General features: G+C 54.7%; 2 protein-coding genes across 7 annotated transcripts in view; both read right to left on the reverse strand.

Moving 5' to 3' along the window:
* Nucleotides 1–815: 815 nt before the first annotated feature.
* KCNJ11 (potassium inwardly rectifying channel subfamily J member 11) lies at nt 816–4,131 on the reverse strand. Its single transcript, XM_058688383.1, has one exon. It carries the CDS (start codon nt 3,117–3,119, stop codon nt 1,947–1,949), a length of 1,173 nt encoding a protein of 390 aa, XP_058544366.1. The 5' UTR covers nt 3,120–4,131; the 3' UTR covers nt 816–1,946.
* Nucleotides 4,132–7,873: 3,742 nt separating this feature from the next.
* The window catches only part of ABCC8 (ATP binding cassette subfamily C member 8), a 77,217-nt gene continuing 65,192 nt past the window's right edge, over nt 7,874–19,898 (reverse strand). For all 6 annotated transcript variants that reach the window (XM_058688388.1, XM_058688386.1, XM_058688389.1 and 3 more), the window contains 12 exons: nt 19,581–19,738; nt 17,708–17,800; nt 13,411–13,513; nt 12,722–12,835; nt 12,267–12,387; nt 11,982–12,112; nt 10,931–11,009; nt 10,611–10,719; nt 10,084–10,187; nt 9,198–9,331; nt 8,649–8,711; nt 7,874–8,117 (listed from right to left, as the gene is read on the reverse strand). In XM_058688388.1, the coding sequence (XP_058544371.1) occupies nt 7,980–8,117; nt 8,649–8,711; nt 9,198–9,331; nt 10,084–10,187; nt 10,611–10,719; nt 10,931–11,009; nt 11,982–12,112; nt 12,267–12,387; nt 12,722–12,835; nt 13,411–13,513; nt 17,708–17,800; nt 19,581–19,738 (1,347 nt within the window). In that variant the 3' untranslated portion in view covers nt 7,874–7,979. The remainder of the gene's footprint in view (nt 8,118–8,648; nt 8,712–9,197; nt 9,332–10,083; nt 10,188–10,610; nt 10,720–10,930; nt 11,010–11,981; nt 12,113–12,266; nt 12,388–12,721; nt 12,836–13,410; nt 13,514–17,707; nt 17,801–19,580; nt 19,739–19,898) is intronic.

The raw sequence follows: 19,898 nt of genomic DNA on the forward strand, positions 1-19,898 counted from the left end.
TTACGTAAACTTAGCTGATAGAGCAGTGACTGAGTTTAAGAGGGCTGACTCTGAATTATGAAAGAAGTTCTGTGGGTGAAATGCTATCACACAGCATCTCATGCTACAGAGAAATCGTTCCTAAAGGGAAGAGTCAGTCAGTGCGGCATACTTCACTGTTGTCTTATCAAATTGCCACAGCCACCCCAACCTCCAGCAACCACCGCCCCGATCAGTCAGCAGCCATCAACATCAAGGCAACACCCTCAAGCAAAAAGGTTACGACTCCCTGAAAGCTCAGATGACGGTTAGTACTTTTCAGCCATAAAATATTTTTTAATTAAGGTATGTACATTGTTTTTTTTAGACATAATGCTATTGCACACTTAACAGACTACAGTACAGTGTAAACATAACTTTTATATGCACTAGGAAACCAAAAAATTTATTTGACTCTTTATCGCAATATTTGCTTTATTGTGGTGGTCTGGAACCGAACCCTCGATTATCTCCGAGGTGCCTGTAACTAATGGCGTTATGACGTCCCCACCTCTTGCCCTGACCATCCAGCCTTCCAGCATATTGCTGGAAGTGGACGCAGGGCCCAGGGCTATAAGCCTGGTAGGTGCTCCGAGACTGAGATGGTCAGACAGGCTGGCAGGGCTGGACTACCTGAGGCAGAAAAGTAAAAGTCTCTCCGAACTGGGTGACAAGGGTCAGCCCCAAGTCCTTTGCCTGGCCTCCTGGCTAGGATCTGTGGCACCTTTGGAATGTGGGCTGGCAGCTGCCAGCCCCTACCCTCTCTGTCCAGCAGCATGCCTCCCCCCCCCCCCCCCCCCCCCCCGCAAGAGCAGCCCAGAGTGTAGGGAAGTTTTGTTGACAACAGAGAAGGCAGAATCCTGGGCAAATATACGCAGCACTGCTTCAAGAGTGCCACTTGGGGTCAAGCCCATGAGGACCAAGGGCCTCTTTGCCTCAGCAACCTTGCTCACCGCCACCATCCTGAGCTTTCCAACATCTCCTTTTCCAATCCAAAGACCCTCCACGGCCACCCTCTGGACAGACAGAGTGAGCAATAGCCACCCGTGGGGAGCCAGGACCAGAGCTCAATCTGTATGGTGGGTCCAGGACCCCCTCTCTTCAGCCTCTTTCTGCTTAGCATGCCAATGTCTGCTCCAGCCCACCTCAGCCTCCCAGGGCAGGGGCAGAATGGGGGTGGGCAGGAACCGCAGCCCCTCACCATTGAAGCCTTGGTGTCAGGGCAAAGAGCGAGGGCACAGGAGCCCATCTCCTCTTTCTTGAGCCTGAGCAGAGCTCGGCATAGCTGAGTGTCCTCACACCATTTCCTCCCTGCCTGAGTCTGCCCCGGGGAGGGGAGCCCTGTCAGCCTCAGCCTTTCCCCGTCTGTGCAGGTTCCACACCTCCAATCCTCCAGCTGGAATGTGCTCCTTCATTGACTGCCCTCTCCAGCTGGCAGGGCCCACCCATTAAGCCACCACTTTTTCAGGGAACAAGAGTGGCCATTCATCTCTTGGGGTCACAGAAACAGAGCAGCAGGTTGCCAACCTGGGGACTGTTCTTCCCCACCCATCTGTCCAGCTTGTGGTCAATTGATCATGGGGATGCACGACTGTACAGAGACCCAACTTGAGGGTCCAGCACTTCCCACAGCTTCCCCAGTCTGGGGAGGAGGGAGAGGGTGGGGGGTGAGCCGGTCCTGAGCTGGGGCTGGGAGGAGCAGAGACAAAAATAACCCAGTACAGTCTCCTGTTGAGGCCAGAAATAGCGTAGTGACAAGTGCCTTGTAACGCCAGGGGCTAACAGCAGGAGGGGAGGCTGAGCTGAAGAGGGCCCAGCCTCACACCAGATCCTGGCCCCGCCAAGGGGCCCATACCATGTCCACTCTACATACCATACTACACTGCCTCTGTGCACACATGCAGTGTGGGGGCCCAAGGGACCATGGCTCAGGACAGGGCATCTGGAGAGATGCTAAATTTGGGTTTGGCCTTGGCCACAGCCACACTGCGCTTGCGCAGAGGGCCGCGGGCCGAGGCGAGGGTCACGGCGTCCAGCAGGGTGCGGTCCTCATCAAGCTGGCGAGCGGTGCAGAGTGGTGTCGGCACTTTGATGGTGTTGCCGAATTTGGAGTAGTCCACGGAGTAGCGGCCATCCTCTTCCGCCACAATGGGTACAAAGCGCTGGCCCCAGAGGATCTCGTCAGCCAGGTAGGAGGTGCGGGCCTGGGTGGTGATGCCTGTGGTTTCCACCACGCCTTCGAGAATGACAATGATCTCGAGGTCTTGATGGTGATGCAGGTCACTGGGCGCCAGGTCGTAGAGTGGACTGTTGGCATCGATGACATGGTAGATGATGAGAGGAGCCACCAGGAAGATGCTGTTGCCACCCACACCGTTCTCCATGGGGATGTCCACCTGGTGGAGGGGCACCACTTCACCCTCGGGGCTGGTGGTCTTGCGCACCACCTGCATATGGATGGTGGCGCTGATGATCATGCTTTTGCGGAGGTCACCCACGCGCAGCATGAAGCAGAGACGGCCATGGCGCACTGCGATGACAGCATGCTTGCTGAAGATGAGGGTCTCGGCACGCCGGTGGGCCTGGGCAGTCTTCATGAAGATGCAGCCCAGCATGATGGCATTGATCATGAGCCCCACGATGTTCTGCACAATGAGGATCAAGATGGCCAGCGGGCACTCCTCAGTCACCATGCGCCCACCGAAACCAATGGTCACCTGGACCTCAATGGAGAAAAGGAAGGCAGACGAAAAAGAGTGGATGCTGGTGACACAGGGCACGGCGGCGCCCTCGCCAGGGGCTAGGTCACCGTGAGCGAAGGCGATGAGCCACCAGACCATGGCAAAGAGCAGCCAGCTGCACAGGAAGGACATGGTAAAGATGAGCAGCGTGTGTGGCCACTTGAGGTCCACGAGTGTGGTGAATACGTCCTGCAGGAATCGGCCCTGCTCCCTGATGTTCTTGTGGGCTACGTTGCAATTGCCGTTCTTGGACACGAAGCGGGCCCTCCGCTCCCGGGCGCGGTACCGGGGCTCCGCGGGGTCCTCTGCTAGCCGTGTCAGTACATACTCCTCAGGGATGATGCCTTTCCGGGACAGCATGGCTCCAGCAACCACCAGGGAGAGGCTTCCCCCATGGAGGGCACCCTCCTGACCAAGTCTTAGGCCTCACTGTGGGGTTTCCTCCCTGGGCACCCTTCCACCTGGGGACCACCCTTAGTCTGTGCTGGTGTCACTTCTGAGATGCCTCCCCAACCAGACTCATCCTCACTTCCACCTGGCAACCCTGCTTCTTTAAACCAGCCTCACACCTCAGCGCCCCCTGCCCATTGCCTAGTGAGCCCCCTACCCGGCCTGTTCCCCACCTTGTCCTGGATCTCAGCTCAACTCTCTTCCACCGCTGACCACCCTGGGCTCCCCCTAAGACTCCTTCTCCTCACCCAGCCTTCCTTCTCAACCCACCTCCTCTGTCTTGGAACTTAACACCTCCGGATCTTACCAACTCACCAGACCTCACACAACCCCCACCGTTTCTCTTGCCTTACCCATTTCTGCTCCCGGCCCCCTTCGAAGCTCCAGTTTCATATTCTGACGACCCCCAGTCCGGCCTCCACGTATGCTCCCCTTTCTACCTCACCTTCCGTTGCCCTCCCCACCCCCCCCCCCCCCCCTCGCGGCTGTTCGGGATCTCCCTCCAAGCGCTTGTCCTTTCCGTCTCCTTGGGATCCCGCGCCCTCCGGAGTCACTAACCCCACTGGACTCCACTCCAGATCCCCTCGCCCCCAGCGCAACCTGGCACAGCTCACTCAGAGTCGCGGCCTCTCCGCTCCCCGCCGGCCCCACGCAAGCCCGCGCCGCGCCCCCGCCCGGCGCTCCGCTCCGTCCTGCCCCGCCCGCTCGTCGCCGCAGCACCTGCTCCTGCTCCTCAAGCCGCAGCCGTCGCCTCTCCGCCCCTCCGGCCGCCCAGGCGTCCCAGCGGGTGGTCCTCTCGTCCGTCTGTCCGTGTGTCTGTTGGTGCACTGAGACAGACCTGTGCTAGGTGGGGGCAGAAGATTGAGGGCTGGGGAGCCGGAGGAGTGGAGTGGGGACCCGGGGCCGCCAGGGGGAGCCCGACCTATTCCTCAGCTGGAGGAGGGGCGGGCACAGGATCAAGCCCCGCCCCTCGCCGTTCGCACCCCCGCCACGCCCCGCCTTCCTGTTCCAGATTCACAGTCTAGTTTTGGGGGTTTGCCCAATCAGATGGATCAAAAGAGATTCTTCCTGACCAAGCGGGGACACAGAGGGGAGTCGCGACCCGCCTTTCAGTCTGAGGACTGCAGCCCCTAAACGCCTTGACTTTCCTCTTCCAATTTTCCCATTCTTAGTTGGGCCAATACCCACCCCTCCTGCAGGATTGGGCTTTGCGGATTCCCAGGGAAAGAAGGCACTGAGGGGCTGTGTCACCAGCCTGGTGACCGGGAGATATTAGGTGGCCCGAGGATTTCTCTACTGACTGCTTCTTCTCTTTGGGGATGCTCTTAATCTTTTCTAAGTCATGGATCCTTTGAGAATTTGATGAAAGCCACGGACTCCCTCCCCAGAAAATAATGCACCTTACTAGTAGGTGTAGGAGCGCAGTTTCACCTCCACTTCAGGGGATGCTGGGTGCTGCAGCCCAGAAGCCTGGGTGGTTGCCTCTTCTTAATTATCCCACAACTACACCCCTGTATTTTTTAATGTTTATTTATTTATTTTGAGAGGGGGTGCAAGCAGGGAAGGGGCAGAGAAAGAGGAAGAGAGAGAACTTCAAGCAGGCTCCATGCTGTCAGCGCAGAGCCCTACATGGGGCTCAGTTTCACCAACTGTGAGATCATGACCTGAGCTGAAATCAAGAGTCGGATGCTTAACTGGCTGAGCCACCCAGACACCCCACTAAACCCCTGTATTTTAAAGAGAGTTTGAGCTATCAACACTTGCTTTACACCTGCTTACACCTGCAGCCTTGTTTCTTATACCTTAGGTAGTGGGAGGAACCTGGGTCTGAGGGCCTGTATTCGGGCTGGTTTGGGAACTGGTGGATTCAAGCTCTTGACCTGAACACGAGTGGTGCTTCTACTGCAGGCATCAGCTTTGGATTGCCCTGTGGCTTGGGCTTCACGTGCGGAACCCCAGTTCTCAGCTGGGACAGAAAGCCTTCCAGGTCTGTTGGGGACAGTAATGGCCCTGTCCCCTCTCTGGGGCTCAGATCTTTATGGAACCCTGACCCATGTGTGTCCAATTGTTGGAGTGGGGGCTTGAGGCAGGGATGGAAAGATGGAGACAGTGGGGATATGGGCCACAGTGGGGCAGATTGTAATTTGCATAATGAGTGTTCCTTTTTCTCTCATACTCACCTGCAGGCAGAGTGAACACTGCTACTCAGGGTAAGTGTGAGCTTGGGCTATATTAACAGAGATGCAGTGCCTAGGGTGGGGAGGGGAGAATAGGATGATCAGAGTGGGGAGCTCAATGAGACAGGGTTACACAGGAAACCAGCCACTCAGCCACCAGAAAAGGAGCCATGGAGCACCTCCTAGGGAGTTTGGGCACTATTGCAGAAGCTCCAGGGGTTGAATGATAGTAGTTCTGTGTGGTCTAAAGTATAGAACCAGTATAGACACTGAGTGGAACAGGGGCAGGCTGTGATGTCACATATGGAAATGTCAGTTCTAATAACCAGAGATGACCCATGTCTTTGGAGTATCCAAGTCAAAGTTGGCAGACCATCAAGGATACTATGGAGGGGTTTGGGCCAGAATGGCCTTGGGCATCCTGCGAGACTCCAGTGTGGGCCTTACCCCACCCCTGCTACCTCCCTTCAATCCCTTGGGGTGTGGTGGGTGCAAGGTGAGGCCAGGGATGGAAATCTCCCTCCTCAGGCTCTGCTCTTGGGAGGCCCTTCAGTGGAGGGAGCTGCTAGGCCCCCAGAGACATCCTAGAACTAGAAAGGCAAAGCCCTGCCTCATAGTATGGCCCTAAGGCCTCAGCTATTATCTGCTCCACCCTTTCCAGGAAGGTGAGCTGCTTACCCAAAGAGCTCAGCCTCTTGCCCTGCTCCATCCTGCACCTCCTCATACACATCTCCTCCAAATACTACACTTGTCACGTTCCTTTTTCACTCAAAACCCTTTTCTACTTCCCTTGTGTTCATAGGCTTATTCCAGACTCCTTTTCCTGGCATTTAAGGCTCCCTGATCTTATGCTCCCTCCCCCTGCCCTATGGGCTGTTTCCTCTAACTCTGCCAGTCCAAGTCCCACCCCTCTCACGCCCAACTCAAATCTTGCCTCCCCTAGGCAGTCTGCTAAGCCTTACAGAGCTCTCACTTCCTGATCCCCTCTGGCTCCTGGAATATCCAAAAGGTCTGTATTGGGCCTCTTTCCAGTGACTGGTGGGTTTTCCTTACATTGCTCTGATGCCCTTGCAACCAAGAGGGACACAGGCCCAAGACTCCTGGGTCTATACCCAGAGCCTGGTATAGACAGTACTGAAGGCAACATGTGAATGATAATACTATGATATGTAAATGAGGACCTGCCATTTCTTGACTGAGGGCAGGTATGTACTCCTGTTTTTGTTTTTTTTTTTAATTTTTTAACATTTATTTTTGAGACAGAGAGAGACAGAGCATGAACAGGGGAGGGTCAGAGCGAGGGAGACACAGAATCTGAAACAGGCTCCAGGCTCTGAGCTGTCTGCACAGAGCCCGACGCGGGGCTCGAACTCACGGACCGCGAGATCATGACCCGAGCCGAAGTCAGCCGCCCAACCGACTGAACCACCCAGGTGCCCCTGTACTCCTGTTTCATGATGCTGATAGAAGCAAAGGATATCTGTTGTTTTGGTCTCCCCAGTGTCTGGGCCTCAGCATCTCTGGCCAACACCTGGCCGACTTGTGGTATATGCACTGTGATTCCCTCTGAAGGACCACCCTTCTCCCATTCTGAATGCCTCTATATGGGGGACACAGATGGAGTCATGTGATCCAAGCATAGCCAGTCAGTGTATCCTAGCCCTCTGGCCACAGTGTTTGGGTGGAGGTGGGGGTATGACCTAAGTTGGTCCATTGAGATTTGCTCCCAAGATTTTTGCTGGAACGATTGGGAAAAAGCATTTCTCTTTCAGAGGGATAGGGTCTATGCTGGAGGAGCTAGTGGCCATTTGTCATCAGGGGGGGAGAGGAAGATGGAACCCAGAAATGGAGACACATTCCTGATGTCAAACACGTGGATCCAGCCATGCTTGAAGGAAGTACACTTCCTGGCCTTCTCCGTCATTTAGGGCAATACATTCCAGTTTTTGTTTAAGCCACTTTGAGTTGGATTCCTGTCATCTGTATTGGAAATAGTACCAATTCAGGGTACCCCACAATTTTAATCCAAGAAATAAAGTGAGAAAGAAGGGGACCACTTAGTCTGATGAGATAATCACAAAAATGCTATAACTGTTGTTATGGACTGAATTGTGTCCCACCCTCTAAATCCATTTGTTAATACCCTAAATTCATATGTTGAAGCCCCCCAGTGTGACAGTATTTGGATATAGGACCTGTGCAGAGGTAACTAAGTCCTCAGGAGAAAGCAAACTTATGACACCTTGATCTTGGACTTCCAGGCTCCAGAACTGTCAGAAAAAACTCTGCTGTTTAAGTCTCCTAGTCTGCTATTTTGTTATGGCAACCTGAGCAGACTAATACAACCTTCTTTTCGCAGATAAGGAAATACACTTTTGCCTACACTAACACAGCTTCAGGTCTGCCTGATGCCAGGCAGGCTGGCTCCACTGGACCCCAGGCTGGTCCAGACTCCTGGTTCCTGCCCATCAGACTCAAGGCCTCCGGTAGGAAATAACCAATCTCTTTATTTACAAGTGATTGTACAGTGAGAAAGCCCAGGCAGGAGGCAGGGGCAGGGCGGGGTATGGGCCAGCACTTGGGCTCCAGCAGGTCACTTGTCTGCACGGACAAACGAGGCGAAGACGCTGTCCTTCCGGCTGAGCAGCTTCTCTGGCTCGTCGAACTCAAGGATGGCGCCACGTTTCAGGACAATCACCAAGTCTGCGCTCAGGATGGTGTGCACACGGTGCTGGGTGGGGCAGGAGGGGGCCGGTCAGGGTGGGGGGGGGCAAAGAAGGGGCAGCTGGGGGTATCCCTCCTGCAGTTTGGAGGAGGAGGCCTGTGGATGGAATGTCCCATCTCTGTGGCCACTGCCTTTTCCTGGGGTGGCTGTGACTCCAAGCCCTCTGTCCACTAATGATACCCCCCTTCCCTTACCAAATCTCAGCTCTGCCCTCACTTCTAGGCTTCAAGACTCAGGACTGCCCCACACCCCAACCTCCACTTCCTATGGAGCAGTAACCCTAGCCTAGCTCACGGGGCCTCGGAACCTGGAGAAAGAGAGAGGATCTGAAGAAGGGCAGGTGCAAATCCTCCCACACTCCACATCCTACAATGCGGTTTTCCCACAAGCCCTCCAGACTCTGCTCTGCATTACTCCAGGGTCCTCTCTTGATGACCAGGCCCGGGGGTGAGCCCAGTGGCTGTCCTCTGATGGCAGCCTCAAGAGTCCAGTCTTCTCTCTGGGTGCTTCCCAAAACCCCAACAAGGGGCCCCTTACCGCGATGGTGACCACAGTGCGGTCTGCGAAGGCCGTCATCACCACCTTCTGGAGGATGTTTTCCTGCCAGGTGGGAGCGACAGCTGTTGGCTCATCTGCCTAGTGGATGGGGTCTGGCCTGACTTTGGGGATGTGGAGCCCAGGTTTATGGTCCAGCTCCCATGTGATCCCAGTAGCCCACCACTCCCTCTGTCTGGTCCTTGTCTTCCAAGACCAACCAAGTTCTAGCATTCAGGAGCTGGGCTCAACCTGTTGGGGGCTCAGCTCTGTGCACCTATGTGTGCTGTGAGTATGTCTGGCTGTGCTGTGTGGCGGGTGATGAGTGTGAAGTCTCTGTGGGTCTGTGTGCAGCTTGTGTGTACAGACACTATAAACATGTCCTAAGACTGACTAGAATCAGGGTCCCCCAGTCCTTTGCCTTTTCTGCCACAAATGGCCCTTGATGTTAAAGACAACTTGAACTTCAGGACCACTTCTTGCAAATTTCACCCTAACACCCCAAGAAAACTGTCTCCAAGACCCCACCCCATTTATGTGCTCAGGACTGACCGTGGCCATGTCAATGGAAGCTGTGGCTTCGTCCATGATGAAGATGCTGGTCTTTCGCACGAAGGCCCGAGCCAGGCAGAACAGCTGCCTCTGACCCTGACTGAAATTCTCCCCACCTTCAGTGATGATGGCATCTGAAAATAGCCCCGGGTGAAGGGGGAGGAGCAGGGCTGAGTTAATCTCGCATTGGGAGTTTAGTAGATGGCACGGCTTGGGGAATGTTGGAAAATGTATGCCCGGGGCAGATATGCAGGCATATGTCATGAGGACAGGTGTGCCCAGGGTTGCTGTGCCTTATCCAACGACACAGATGCTCTCTGTGTGGATTTTTCAAGGAGAAGAGCGCCCTCTGCAGGTTTGCACTGCTGTGGCCCCAGGCAGTTCCAGGAGGGAGCTTGTGCACTGTGTATGTGCCGCATGTGTGTGGGCATTGGTGGAGTGATTCTCTGAAGCCAAGGCTTGGCCAGCCCCCACTGCCCCAGGGGTTGTAGCGAATACACCGAGGCTCTGCTGACATCTGGGGTGGGGGCAGGGTTTTCCCTGCAGCCTTGAAGAGTGACCCGTACCTGTGATTTCCCAGTCTGTCCTCTCCTTCCTTGGGGCAGAACTGGGCAGGCAGGTGGACGGGGCGGGCAGGGCTGAATGCACTGCCATGATATGATGAACTTGCAAGCTGTGTCTCACAGCTGTCCCCCCTCGGCCCTGCGGGAGGAGCTAGCCCCTGAATTGACCAGTCGTGTGGCCTGGGACAACTCACTTGACCTCTCTGAGCTCCCATAAGGTAAAAGGTAAAACTAAATGGTTTCTAAATTAAACTCTGGGCAAACCAAAAACATGGGTGTGAGTTTTGCCTCCTAGCCCATCCAGACGTCCTTGCGTGCCTTACCCAGGCCTCCCGGCAGCGCCTTCACCACCAGCTTCAGCTGGGCTATCTCCAGGGCCTCCCACAGCGTGCTGTCAGAGCACTTCTTCTCCGGGTCCAGGTTAAATCTGGAGGGTGACACAGAAAGTCCCCTTAGGGAAGGGAGCAGGGGCCTGGCTCTGTCCCTGGGGACTGGCAGAGAGCGAGGCTGGTGAAGGGAACAGGGAGCCAGAACCGATCGCCTCTGGGGCCTGGCTGGCAGGGGGCAGCCAGCTGGTGAGTGGGTGGAGGAAAGTATTCCCAGCCTGATGGTTAGGCTACCCCCACCAGTGCCTGCCTAGGCCTAACAGGGAAAAAGCACGGCACGGGGGTAAAACTGTGAGGGACCAGGTCAGCCCATAGTGCCCAGAGCCTGAGCATGGCTTCCTGCCCAGGATGATGGGTACCCAGCCGGGCGCTCCTGGCCTTACCCACCCCCCTCCTCTCTATGCTCCAGATCCAAGGTGCGGGGCCTGGGCCCGGGGTGGGCTTGGTGGAGTGGTGGGGCTCACCGGATGGTGCCACTGAAGAGGACGGGGTCCTGCAGGATGATAGAGAGGCGTGAGCGCAGGGTGTGCAGCGGCAGTTTGGCGATGTCAATGCCGTCGATGATGATACGCCCTGTGTGGGGACAGTGTCTCAGGTGGGGCACCAGGGAGTGAGGGAGCTGGCGGTGCTGGGGGCAGGGTCAGCCTGGAATATGGGTCCCATGGAGGATGCGGGGGTGGGGGGCAGTGATTGCTGGGCCTCCTATGACATCTGACCACACACCAGGACTGAGGTCCCATCTGGCGGCTGTGGGTACACATGGGGTGCCTGTCATACAACTCACCTTCGAACATGTCCACCATGCGGAAGAAGGCAAGAGAGAAGGAGGACTTCCCGCTGCCTGTGCGGCCACAGATCCCAATCTGGAGAGAGGAGCAGGTACACTGTGAGTAGCTGGGGGGTACGCAGGCATTGGAGGTCACAGCATCTCTTTTGTCCTGGCTTTCTGACCAGTTTCTTTTTTGGCCGGGCCCGGGCCGAAGTTTGGGCTTGCTTCCTGCAGTCTAGAGGGGTCTAGAGGGGCCTCCCACAGGGACCATTTTCCTGGGCTTGGGCGTAGGTCTTGCTGTGCCTGGTATGCGGCTGCAGGGGAAATGCCGGGGGCGCTCCTACATACTCTGTGTGCACGGGTATGGTAGGGGGGCATGGGGCGTCTGAGTGTGGTATGCAGGGATGTATCTGGGTGCCCCACCTTAAACTGCAGTCATCTCTGACCCACTTGCTTCCTGGCCCATGGGTACCCACAGAAATGACAATAAGGGATGAGTACAAAGACAGAGATGGTGACAGAAAAGGATGCGAGAGGCAGGGACAGAAGGGAGGAGCCAGAGGCAGGGACACAGGTACACCTAAAGGTCCTAGATAATGAGACGGACAGTCACAGCCAAAGACAGAGAGACAGAGACAAAGAGACAGAAGGAGAGGGGCAGCGTCAGAGCAGAGGGGGTGCGAGGAGGGAATCAGAGAGTTGGGTCAGAGGGCCAGGCAGGGGCTCCCTCCCCAGGACAAGTGCAGCCTCCCTCTCTGCCCCTATGACCTGTTCTGAAACTCAGGGGGCAGTGCCCTGGTAGAGCCCCTGGCCATTTGCAGGGGGGCTCTGACAAAAGCCCTTTAAGCCAGGGGAGTCTGGAGTGTCCATCTCCTTAGTGGGTGAGTGAGGGCAGCAGAAGGAGAAGGAAGAGGGGGTGGGGGAAAGGTGGCCTGAGCCTTGTCGGTGTGAGGAGCCCAGGCTGGAGACTTGGGTGTCTGACTGGGTGTGAGCCCTGGAAGGCCCCGGGGGGCCATGAGGTGACTCTGTGAGGCCCTCCAGCCCTATGTCCTGCCAGCCCACTGACCTTCTGTCCTGGGGAGATGAGGGCGTTGACATGCTTCAGCACTGGCTTCAGGGAGCTGTCATAGCGCACACTCAGGTTCTGGATCTGGATCTTCCCTTGGTCTGGCCAGTTCTTCGGGATCAGCGAGGGTGCTGAGGGCCAGGCCGGGGGTCAGGCAGCACATGGGAGCCGCAGCTGGTATCCAGGAGGGTCAGCCTACCCCAGCCTTGCTTGTGGCCACCTCAAGCCGGACACGCCCCTCCTCCGGGCCTCTCCCCTGGCATGCCCTCTCCTCTGGCCCCTCACCTAGCAGTCCCTCGTAGCTCTCCGCTTCGGTTTTCAGCAGCCCGTGGATGCGTTTCACAGCTCCCAGCTGGATCTCCATGTCTGCTAGGTTCCTCACCATCCAGTTGAGGTAGTTGGAGACCTGTGGGGAGTCAGTGGTCACTCGGCTCAACCCTGGCCACCGGGATGCCTCGTCTTACAGCTGAGGGGCCAAAGGTCCTCAATGCCTTCTGCTGACTGTTCAGGGTGGGCCCTCCCTGGAGGCACCGGAGGGTTATAATGAATGTGGATCCTTACCCACCACCTGTCTGGGGCTCCAGTCCTGGGTTAGCCCTCCTGCCCACGTGGTCCATCCCGCATTGGACTCACAGTAGCTTGGGGTAAGGCCTGAAGGGTGTCTGAGTTGGGGAAGGTGCCTGAGATTCCCCAACTGCTGGTATCTGAGCCCTCCCCTGCCCTAGTCTGCTGCCACTCACCATTAGGGCATAGGTGAGGCCCAGGCCCACCAGGCCAGCAGAGAGGTCCCTGTGCAGGGAGTTGGAGATGGAGGTCACGGCTGCGATGAGGACCACACATGCACCAATGTACTCCTGTGGAGGGAGGGGAGCCGGCCTGGGCCCTCAGGGGTTGAAGCCACAGCCACAGTGTCCCCCCACCCACCTCACTCCCTTCAGGGCAGAGGGTGGCTCACCAGAGACTCTACCCCAGCCCAGCTACACACCTGCACATCATCAGACACCCAGGAGGCCTTGAAGGCTGGAGCCCCAGGAGACAACGTGTGCACACAGCTTACGCTGCTCCCCCTACCCATCTGCACATGCCTGAACATGCATGCCCCACCAGCTGGCCCACACAGGTCATATGAGCCACTTCAGACACACACTCATCACAGTTAAACACACAACTGTTCTGGCTAGTGGCACACACCCCAGGTACACAAGCCCCCAGGCAGTGACGAGGAAGAGGAGGCTCCGGTCAGACACCAGGAGGGCTGCTGGGGCTGGGAGAAGCAGGAGGGCTCGGTGCCCACCCTGTATGCACACACAAGCTGGTATTCCATCCTCTTTTCCTGTCCTCTGGTCCATGTTTGGCCCTTGCTCTGGCTCCACCGCCCTATCAGAAGCCCCTTTCCCGGGGCCCGGGGTGGGAAGGGGGTGGCACTTGCCATGCGGACTTCTAGCCATCTGTTGGCAGCGGTGAGGAAGAGGGAGGCAATGTTGTTGGAGTCTGTGTATTCAAGGAGCTTCTGCTGGAACCTAGCCTCATACCTGGAGGGAGGATGAGGAGGGTCTGAGGGTCCACATGGCCCCCAGGCCTCTCCTCACTTACAGAGAAGCAGCCAGGAGACATGTCATATCTGACCTTATGTATGCCATTCCTCTCTGGACTGCCCTTCCAGCTCCTTGCTACCTCCTCCCTCCTTCGAACTCCTGTTCTCACCCCAAAACCTGTTCTCTCCAGGGCATCCCCTTTACAGTAAAGGGCACCTCTGCCCATCTAGATGTTCGGGCCAGAAATGAAGGAATTGCCTGGATTCACATCCAATCCCTCCACAAGATGTCTTATTTCTACCTCCAAAATCGCCCTTGCCTCTGCCTGCCCCTCTCCCTGCTTGTTTCCCCATAGGTCTGCCTGCTGTTTCCCCACAGGCTACTCTGTACACAGCAGCCAGCATCATCTTTGTAAATTATACATTGTGTCCCATCTCTCCCCTGCTTAGAATATCAATGGCTTTGAGGCTAAAGAACCACCTCCTTGCCAGGAGCCTGTTTGAGCTGGCTCCTGCCAACCTAGCATCCTTCCATGCCACAAATTCCCTTGCTCACTGCATTGCAGCCACAGAAATTACAATAAAGTAACTTATTACTTTTCCTTTTTTGGTTTTGTGATAATGCCGAGGTCTTCCCCACCCCAGGGCCTTTGTACATGCTCTTCCTTCTGCCCAGAATGCTTTCTCCTCTGCTCTTCACAAAGCTGACTCCTCTCAGCATTCAGGCTTTACCTTAAGTGGCACCTCCTCTGGGTGGCCTTTCCTGACCTATTGTTCTCCATCTCTGCAGCCTGTTTGTTTCATAATCTTTGCTCATATATTCATTTCTCTAGTCGCTTATCTCCCTCATGAGACTAAACTCCATGAGACTGGAGCCCATGGCTGTTTTGTTCACCAGTGCATCCCCAGCACCTGTCACTGTCAATAAATACTTGTTGAATGAATGCATGGAACCTTCCCTGACCCTCTAAGGTAAATGGGATCTCTCTGTACAAGGAACTCTGGAGGCTTCTTCCCTGCCTTTGCACCCTCATCAATTTCTCCTTGCGTTACTTCAAATAGACCTGCTTCTTCTCTCTGACCAGCCTGGGCTCCTGGTCTCACTCTTCTTGACCGCCCCCTCACACTTGGCTGGCCTGGCCAGGCCCAGAGGAGGGAGCAGAGCACTTGTTTAATGATGAGCCAAGGAAGGAATGGAAGCTGTCTTAGCACTGGTTTCAAGGAAACAACTGAGGAGACTCAGAGGGACTCAAAACAAGTCTTACTGGGCATTTGCTTTTCACTCCTGGAAGGTATTTGTTCAGCTTTGATTATTTCTGGGTAGAGGGGCCATGCCCGAACTGTGTGTCTGAGGAGGGCAAAGTGAGTCTCTGAGGTGTGAGAGAGCGTGTGATTGCACAGCCACGGGTGGCCGTGTGGGGGTGGGTGATGCGGCTGAGGCAAATGTGCAACCCCACGTCTGAAGGGTGTGACTGAGTGCGCACCAAGGGTGTCTGTGTGTGTGCATGCGCGCGTGTGTATGTGTGAGACAGGAGAGCCTGAGGGGTGGGTGTGCGTGAGGGTGTGTGGGAGATGCAGCTTGTGGGACAGGTGTGTGGCGGTGTGAGGAATGTGGAAGGAGGTCCAGCTCGGGGCCACGCACACCCACGTTGGCTTCTGAGCATTCTTACTCACTGGCTGGGTGTCAGGACCGAGATTCAGTTTCCTCATGAGTAAAACGGGGACAGTAATGGCTCCTGCCTAGACTGAAACAACGTCTGAGCCCAACACTGAGTCCAGGGCTGGGAACTCTTGAAGCTTTCTTTGGGGAAAAAGCAAGCTTTTTTCTCCTAGAGAAACCAGAAGGTCCAACAGGCCTGGGTTCCAAGCCTGGCACTGGCTCTCAACCATGTGTGTGGCCTCAGGTGGGTTACTCAACCTCATCTGTTGAACGTGGCTGCTCGTATCCATGTCCTCAGGCTCTGGAGAGGATGAAATGCAATAATCCACACACAGCACTTAGCACAGTGCCTGGCGTGTGCTGAGCGCATAATCAATAAATGCTAGTTAGCTCTCAACAGGGCAGGCTGCTGGGCAAAAGCCAATGAATTGACCACATCCAGGGATCACTACAAAGCCCTTCATTCAAATGTAAAACTCACCCGCTGTGTCAGTGGAGGGTGTGGGGGGCTTCACTGGGCAGTAGTTCCTCTGCTGGAGGGTAGGCTGGGTCTGAAGCTGGTTGCTGGATCCACTCAGATCCTACTGAGGGGGTCTGGCCTCTTGAGGAAAGCCACAATCTATCTGCCCCTGGCCCAGCCCAAAGGCCTCCAGGACACCATGTGTAAGGGGAACGTTGCTAAGACTGAGAAGAGGCCAGGTCCAGGGGTGTTGAGGGCCTTGGAAGTCAAGGGAACTGGGGAGATGCAGGCTAGAGACGGGAAGGGGGCTCAGAGGAGACCTCAGAGTCACGCCAGGTTTCAAGGGGCTTCTTTGTGGAAGACGTCACAGGCTTATAAAGGGGCACAGGATGTCCAGGAAGCAGAGCCAAGGCCAGGGCAGAGCTCTGCTTTGCTTTCCTTTACTCAGACAAGACCCCGCAGATGACCTGTCACTGGCCCCAGATGCCCCAGGGAGTGAGGGGGTGCTGCAGTGCTGTACCCGGGGCCTGGACATGTCTCCTAGGGCTTTGGGGCTTAGAGGGAGGAGATACAAGCCACTCTGATCCTCTTGGCTGGTCCTTGAGCCCTAGGGTTACTCCTGGACACGGGACTTGGTGTTGCATGGTTATTGTCACACCCTGCACAGCTGTGCCATCCTAAAAATAACCTGGAATCGCTCTCCAGGTGAGGCTGAGAGACCAGAGTCCAACTCTCTGAGTTAGGGGTCTTTGGCCTGTCTGCCTGGAGGAGAGATGCCCTAATACATCAGGCAGAGGCTGGAACAGGGAGCAATAGCCCCCTCCCCTCCCCAGGCAGCCCCAGACACTCCTGTCCAGCCCAACACCATGACTGGGGATGTAGAGGAGGGGCACTGAAGTTTTGGGGGGAATTCCTCCAGCTTGGTGAACTTTTATCTACCCTTTGATGCTAGCTCCAATGATTTCTCCTCTATGCCCTTCCATGACTGCCTCCCTTCTCTGTCCCCCCAGCCTGTGTTCCCCTTTCTTTCAGAGTACCTGCCACATGGGTTTCTCCTGGTCTGAACTTTGTAAAACAGCCTGTACCGTGTTTAAAAAACCACTGTGGGGGCACCTGGGTGGCTCAGTTGGTTAAGCATCTGACTCTGGCTTAGGTCACGGTCTCGCGGTTCGTGAGTTCGAGCTCTGCATCGGGATCTGTGCTGGCAGCTCAGAGCCTGGAGCCTGCTTCGGATTCTGTATCTCCCTCTCTCTACCCCTCCACCACTTGTGCTCTCTCTCTCTCAAAAATAAATAAACATTAAAAAAAAAGCCATTGTGATTTGTGAATACCAACATACTCCTCATGGGCGCCAGGAAATTCTAGGTCATCCAGTATACAGATCTTGATACTTGTGGGCAAGGTAATGGTGGTCAAAATGCATCTAAATTTAATTGTTTATATTGATAATCCTGGATTGTAAATGCCTTCAGGGCAGGGACTCATCTGACTCATATCTGTCTTTTTAGTGCCTGGCATGGGTTTTAGCTCAGTAAATGTTTATTGAATGAATGAGTAGGTTCAAATCTGGGCTTCATGGGACCTCACACAGAGTGGTTATATAACATCTCTGAACCTCAATATCCTTATCTGGGAAATGGGAATAATCATGCTACCTGCCTTGGATTGCAGTGCAGAATGAATGAGATTGGCATGTAAAGTACTTAGCATAGTGTTTGAGTCACTGAAGGTTCTCAAAAGATGGCCTCAGGGCCAGCCCACATGATGTAAAAATCTTTAATAGCATTGCTATGCGAGGATATGTCCCAGCCTTGTTTCTTTTCATACCCTGCCTTAGTTCACAGAGGCTCTGGACTTGGCTGCAGGGCTGAGATATTTTCCTCTCTGGATCAAACAGTGGAGCCTACTGGACCTAACCCCTCTGGTGGACGTCATCTGGGCCTTGGGGCCTGAGGAGGGCTTGGGAGACGTGTGTCCTGGGCCTTCCTAGGCCAAGCCCTGAGAACTAAATCCCAGGACCTGCGGCCCTGGCCCCACCCGCACCCACCCCCACCTCGGGGTACATCTGGTACCTGAAGGCCCGGATGGTGGTGAGGCCTTCCACGGTTTCAGCGAAGTGGGACAGCAGGGGGAGCTGGGTGGTGTCATCTAGCTGCTGCAGGTCCCTGTGCAGGGGAGAGGAGCAGAACGGTTAAGAGGGCAGGCTCCCGCTCAGCCTGGGTCTGAATCCTAGCTCCACCCCCAACCACTGCTTGGGCAAATGGCTTCACCTCTTCAGATCTCAGTGTCTCACCTGTAAAGAGGGAAGATAACGGTACCACCCCAGCAAGCTGTTGTGGAAAACGCTTGAACAGCATGCCGGTGCAGCTACTGTCATCCAGGGCATCATCCACCTTGCACGGTCCCTGCCCCGCTGCACAGCCTCACTCTCCGTGTGGTGAGGCTGGTCAGGCACTGTCGGTTCCCTTTCACAGGTGAACAACTTGAACCTTGAGATGGCTCGTGAAAGGAACTGAAAGGCCTAACTCAAAGCTTTCCATCCCTTCCCAGGAACCTCAGTAGGTTTTGGCACAACACAGGCCAGTATCTAAAAAGCTCCTTGAGGGGGAAAGGCCAGAGGTTTCCAAGGCAACAGAATCGCTCCTGCTCCTCACCACTGCACCTTTTCAAGCACATTACTGCCAGGGAGGCCAGCTTGGGATGCAGGAAGCAGCTTTCCTGGACAGACTGTCCCCAAGGCAGAGTGGATGTCAGGGGAACAGGGTGGTTTCTCTGGCAGAAGAAAGGAACTTTGTAAAACAGCTTGTACAGTGTTTAAAAAGCCACTGTGACTTGTGAATACCAACATGCTCCTCATGGGTGCCAGGGGATTCTAGGTCATCCAGTACACAGATCTTGATTCTGGTGGGCAAGGTGATTGTGGTCAAAATGTATCTAAATTTAATCGTTTTTATTGATAATCAGTATTTTGACTCCAGTTACTAATCAACTATGTGCACTTGGGCAAGGTGCTTAACCTTTTTGGCTACAACCTGCAGTAAGAAATGCATTTTATATCACAAGTCAGTGTGTGTGTGTGAACACGCGTGTGTGCGTGAACACACACATGTACACACACGCACATGTACACACACACCCCTATGTGACCCCAACAAAGGTTTTATGAAGCAAAGCTTACTGCTACTGTGTGCATATGGTTTGAGAGTATCTGTTCAGTTTCATTTTTTAAAAATGCTGGCTGTGATCTATAATATTGATTTCATGACCCACGGACAGGTTGTAATTGGCAGTTTGATAAACCCTGGTCCAGAGATTTTTTTCAAAATTTTCGTAAAATTATTGAACCTAAGAGTTTAACAGAATCACTCCCAGAAAGAACTTCTAGAGCATCTTCTTAGAAAATGTTGAGTAGGAAAAAAAGGCTGTGTGGCTCCAAGGTTCCTGAGGGAGAATACGATCAATGTGAAAGGCTTCCTCAAGTCAAGGCCTCCAAGTCAAGGCTCTGGACCCCGCGAGCTGGGAGGTATGGTTGCCATAACACCCCTCCCATCAGGTGCCCCCCTGATTTTGTGCATCAGCAATCAGCCTGGTCACTGGACTCATAGAACCCTCCTGAGAATCATTTTGGCAAAATGAATGAAGGGCATAAACATGTGTATACATCCTGACCTAGCAATTCCATTTCTGACCATATCTTTTAAGGCAATATTTGAAATATTAATGGCGATGTGTGTGTGTGTGTGTGTGTGTGTGTGTGTGTGTATGTGCTGAGAGATGGTTACATCAGGATAGTGGGAGATGAATCTATTTCCTTCATTTCTATTTTCCTTTTCAGGGGGATAGGACTCTACTACTTTTTGATGATTACTCTAAGAGTACCAAACTGCCTATTGCAAAGCACCTCCCATCCCTCATTCCCCTGAGGCTGACAAAGACTGCCATCACCTGGATGCCACCCGGAAGTACTTCTGGATGAAGTAGCACACCACGGCCAGGGGCAAGAGGGCCACGAGGAACACAGGAGTGACATAGGAGATGACAGCCACGGCTGAGACACAGAGCAGGGTGGAGCGGCTCAGGCACTCTAGCGTGGATGGGATGTGCTGACGGAGGGGAGGGTGAGAGAGGGAGGTGAGTTTTGGTGTTTCTCTTCAGTGCGTTACCTGCCGCCATGTTTTTCTCTCTCACATTATTACAGGCACACATCTCATATCTCCAGCTACACTGTAGGGTCCCTGAGAACAGGAATCAATCAGGACTTTG

The sequence above is a fragment of the Neofelis nebulosa genome, chromosome 10, assembly GCF_028018385.1.
Source record: "Neofelis nebulosa isolate mNeoNeb1 chromosome 10, mNeoNeb1.pri, whole genome shotgun sequence".
In the NCBI taxonomy this organism is placed as follows: domain Eukaryota; kingdom Metazoa; phylum Chordata; class Mammalia; order Carnivora; family Felidae; genus Neofelis; species Neofelis nebulosa.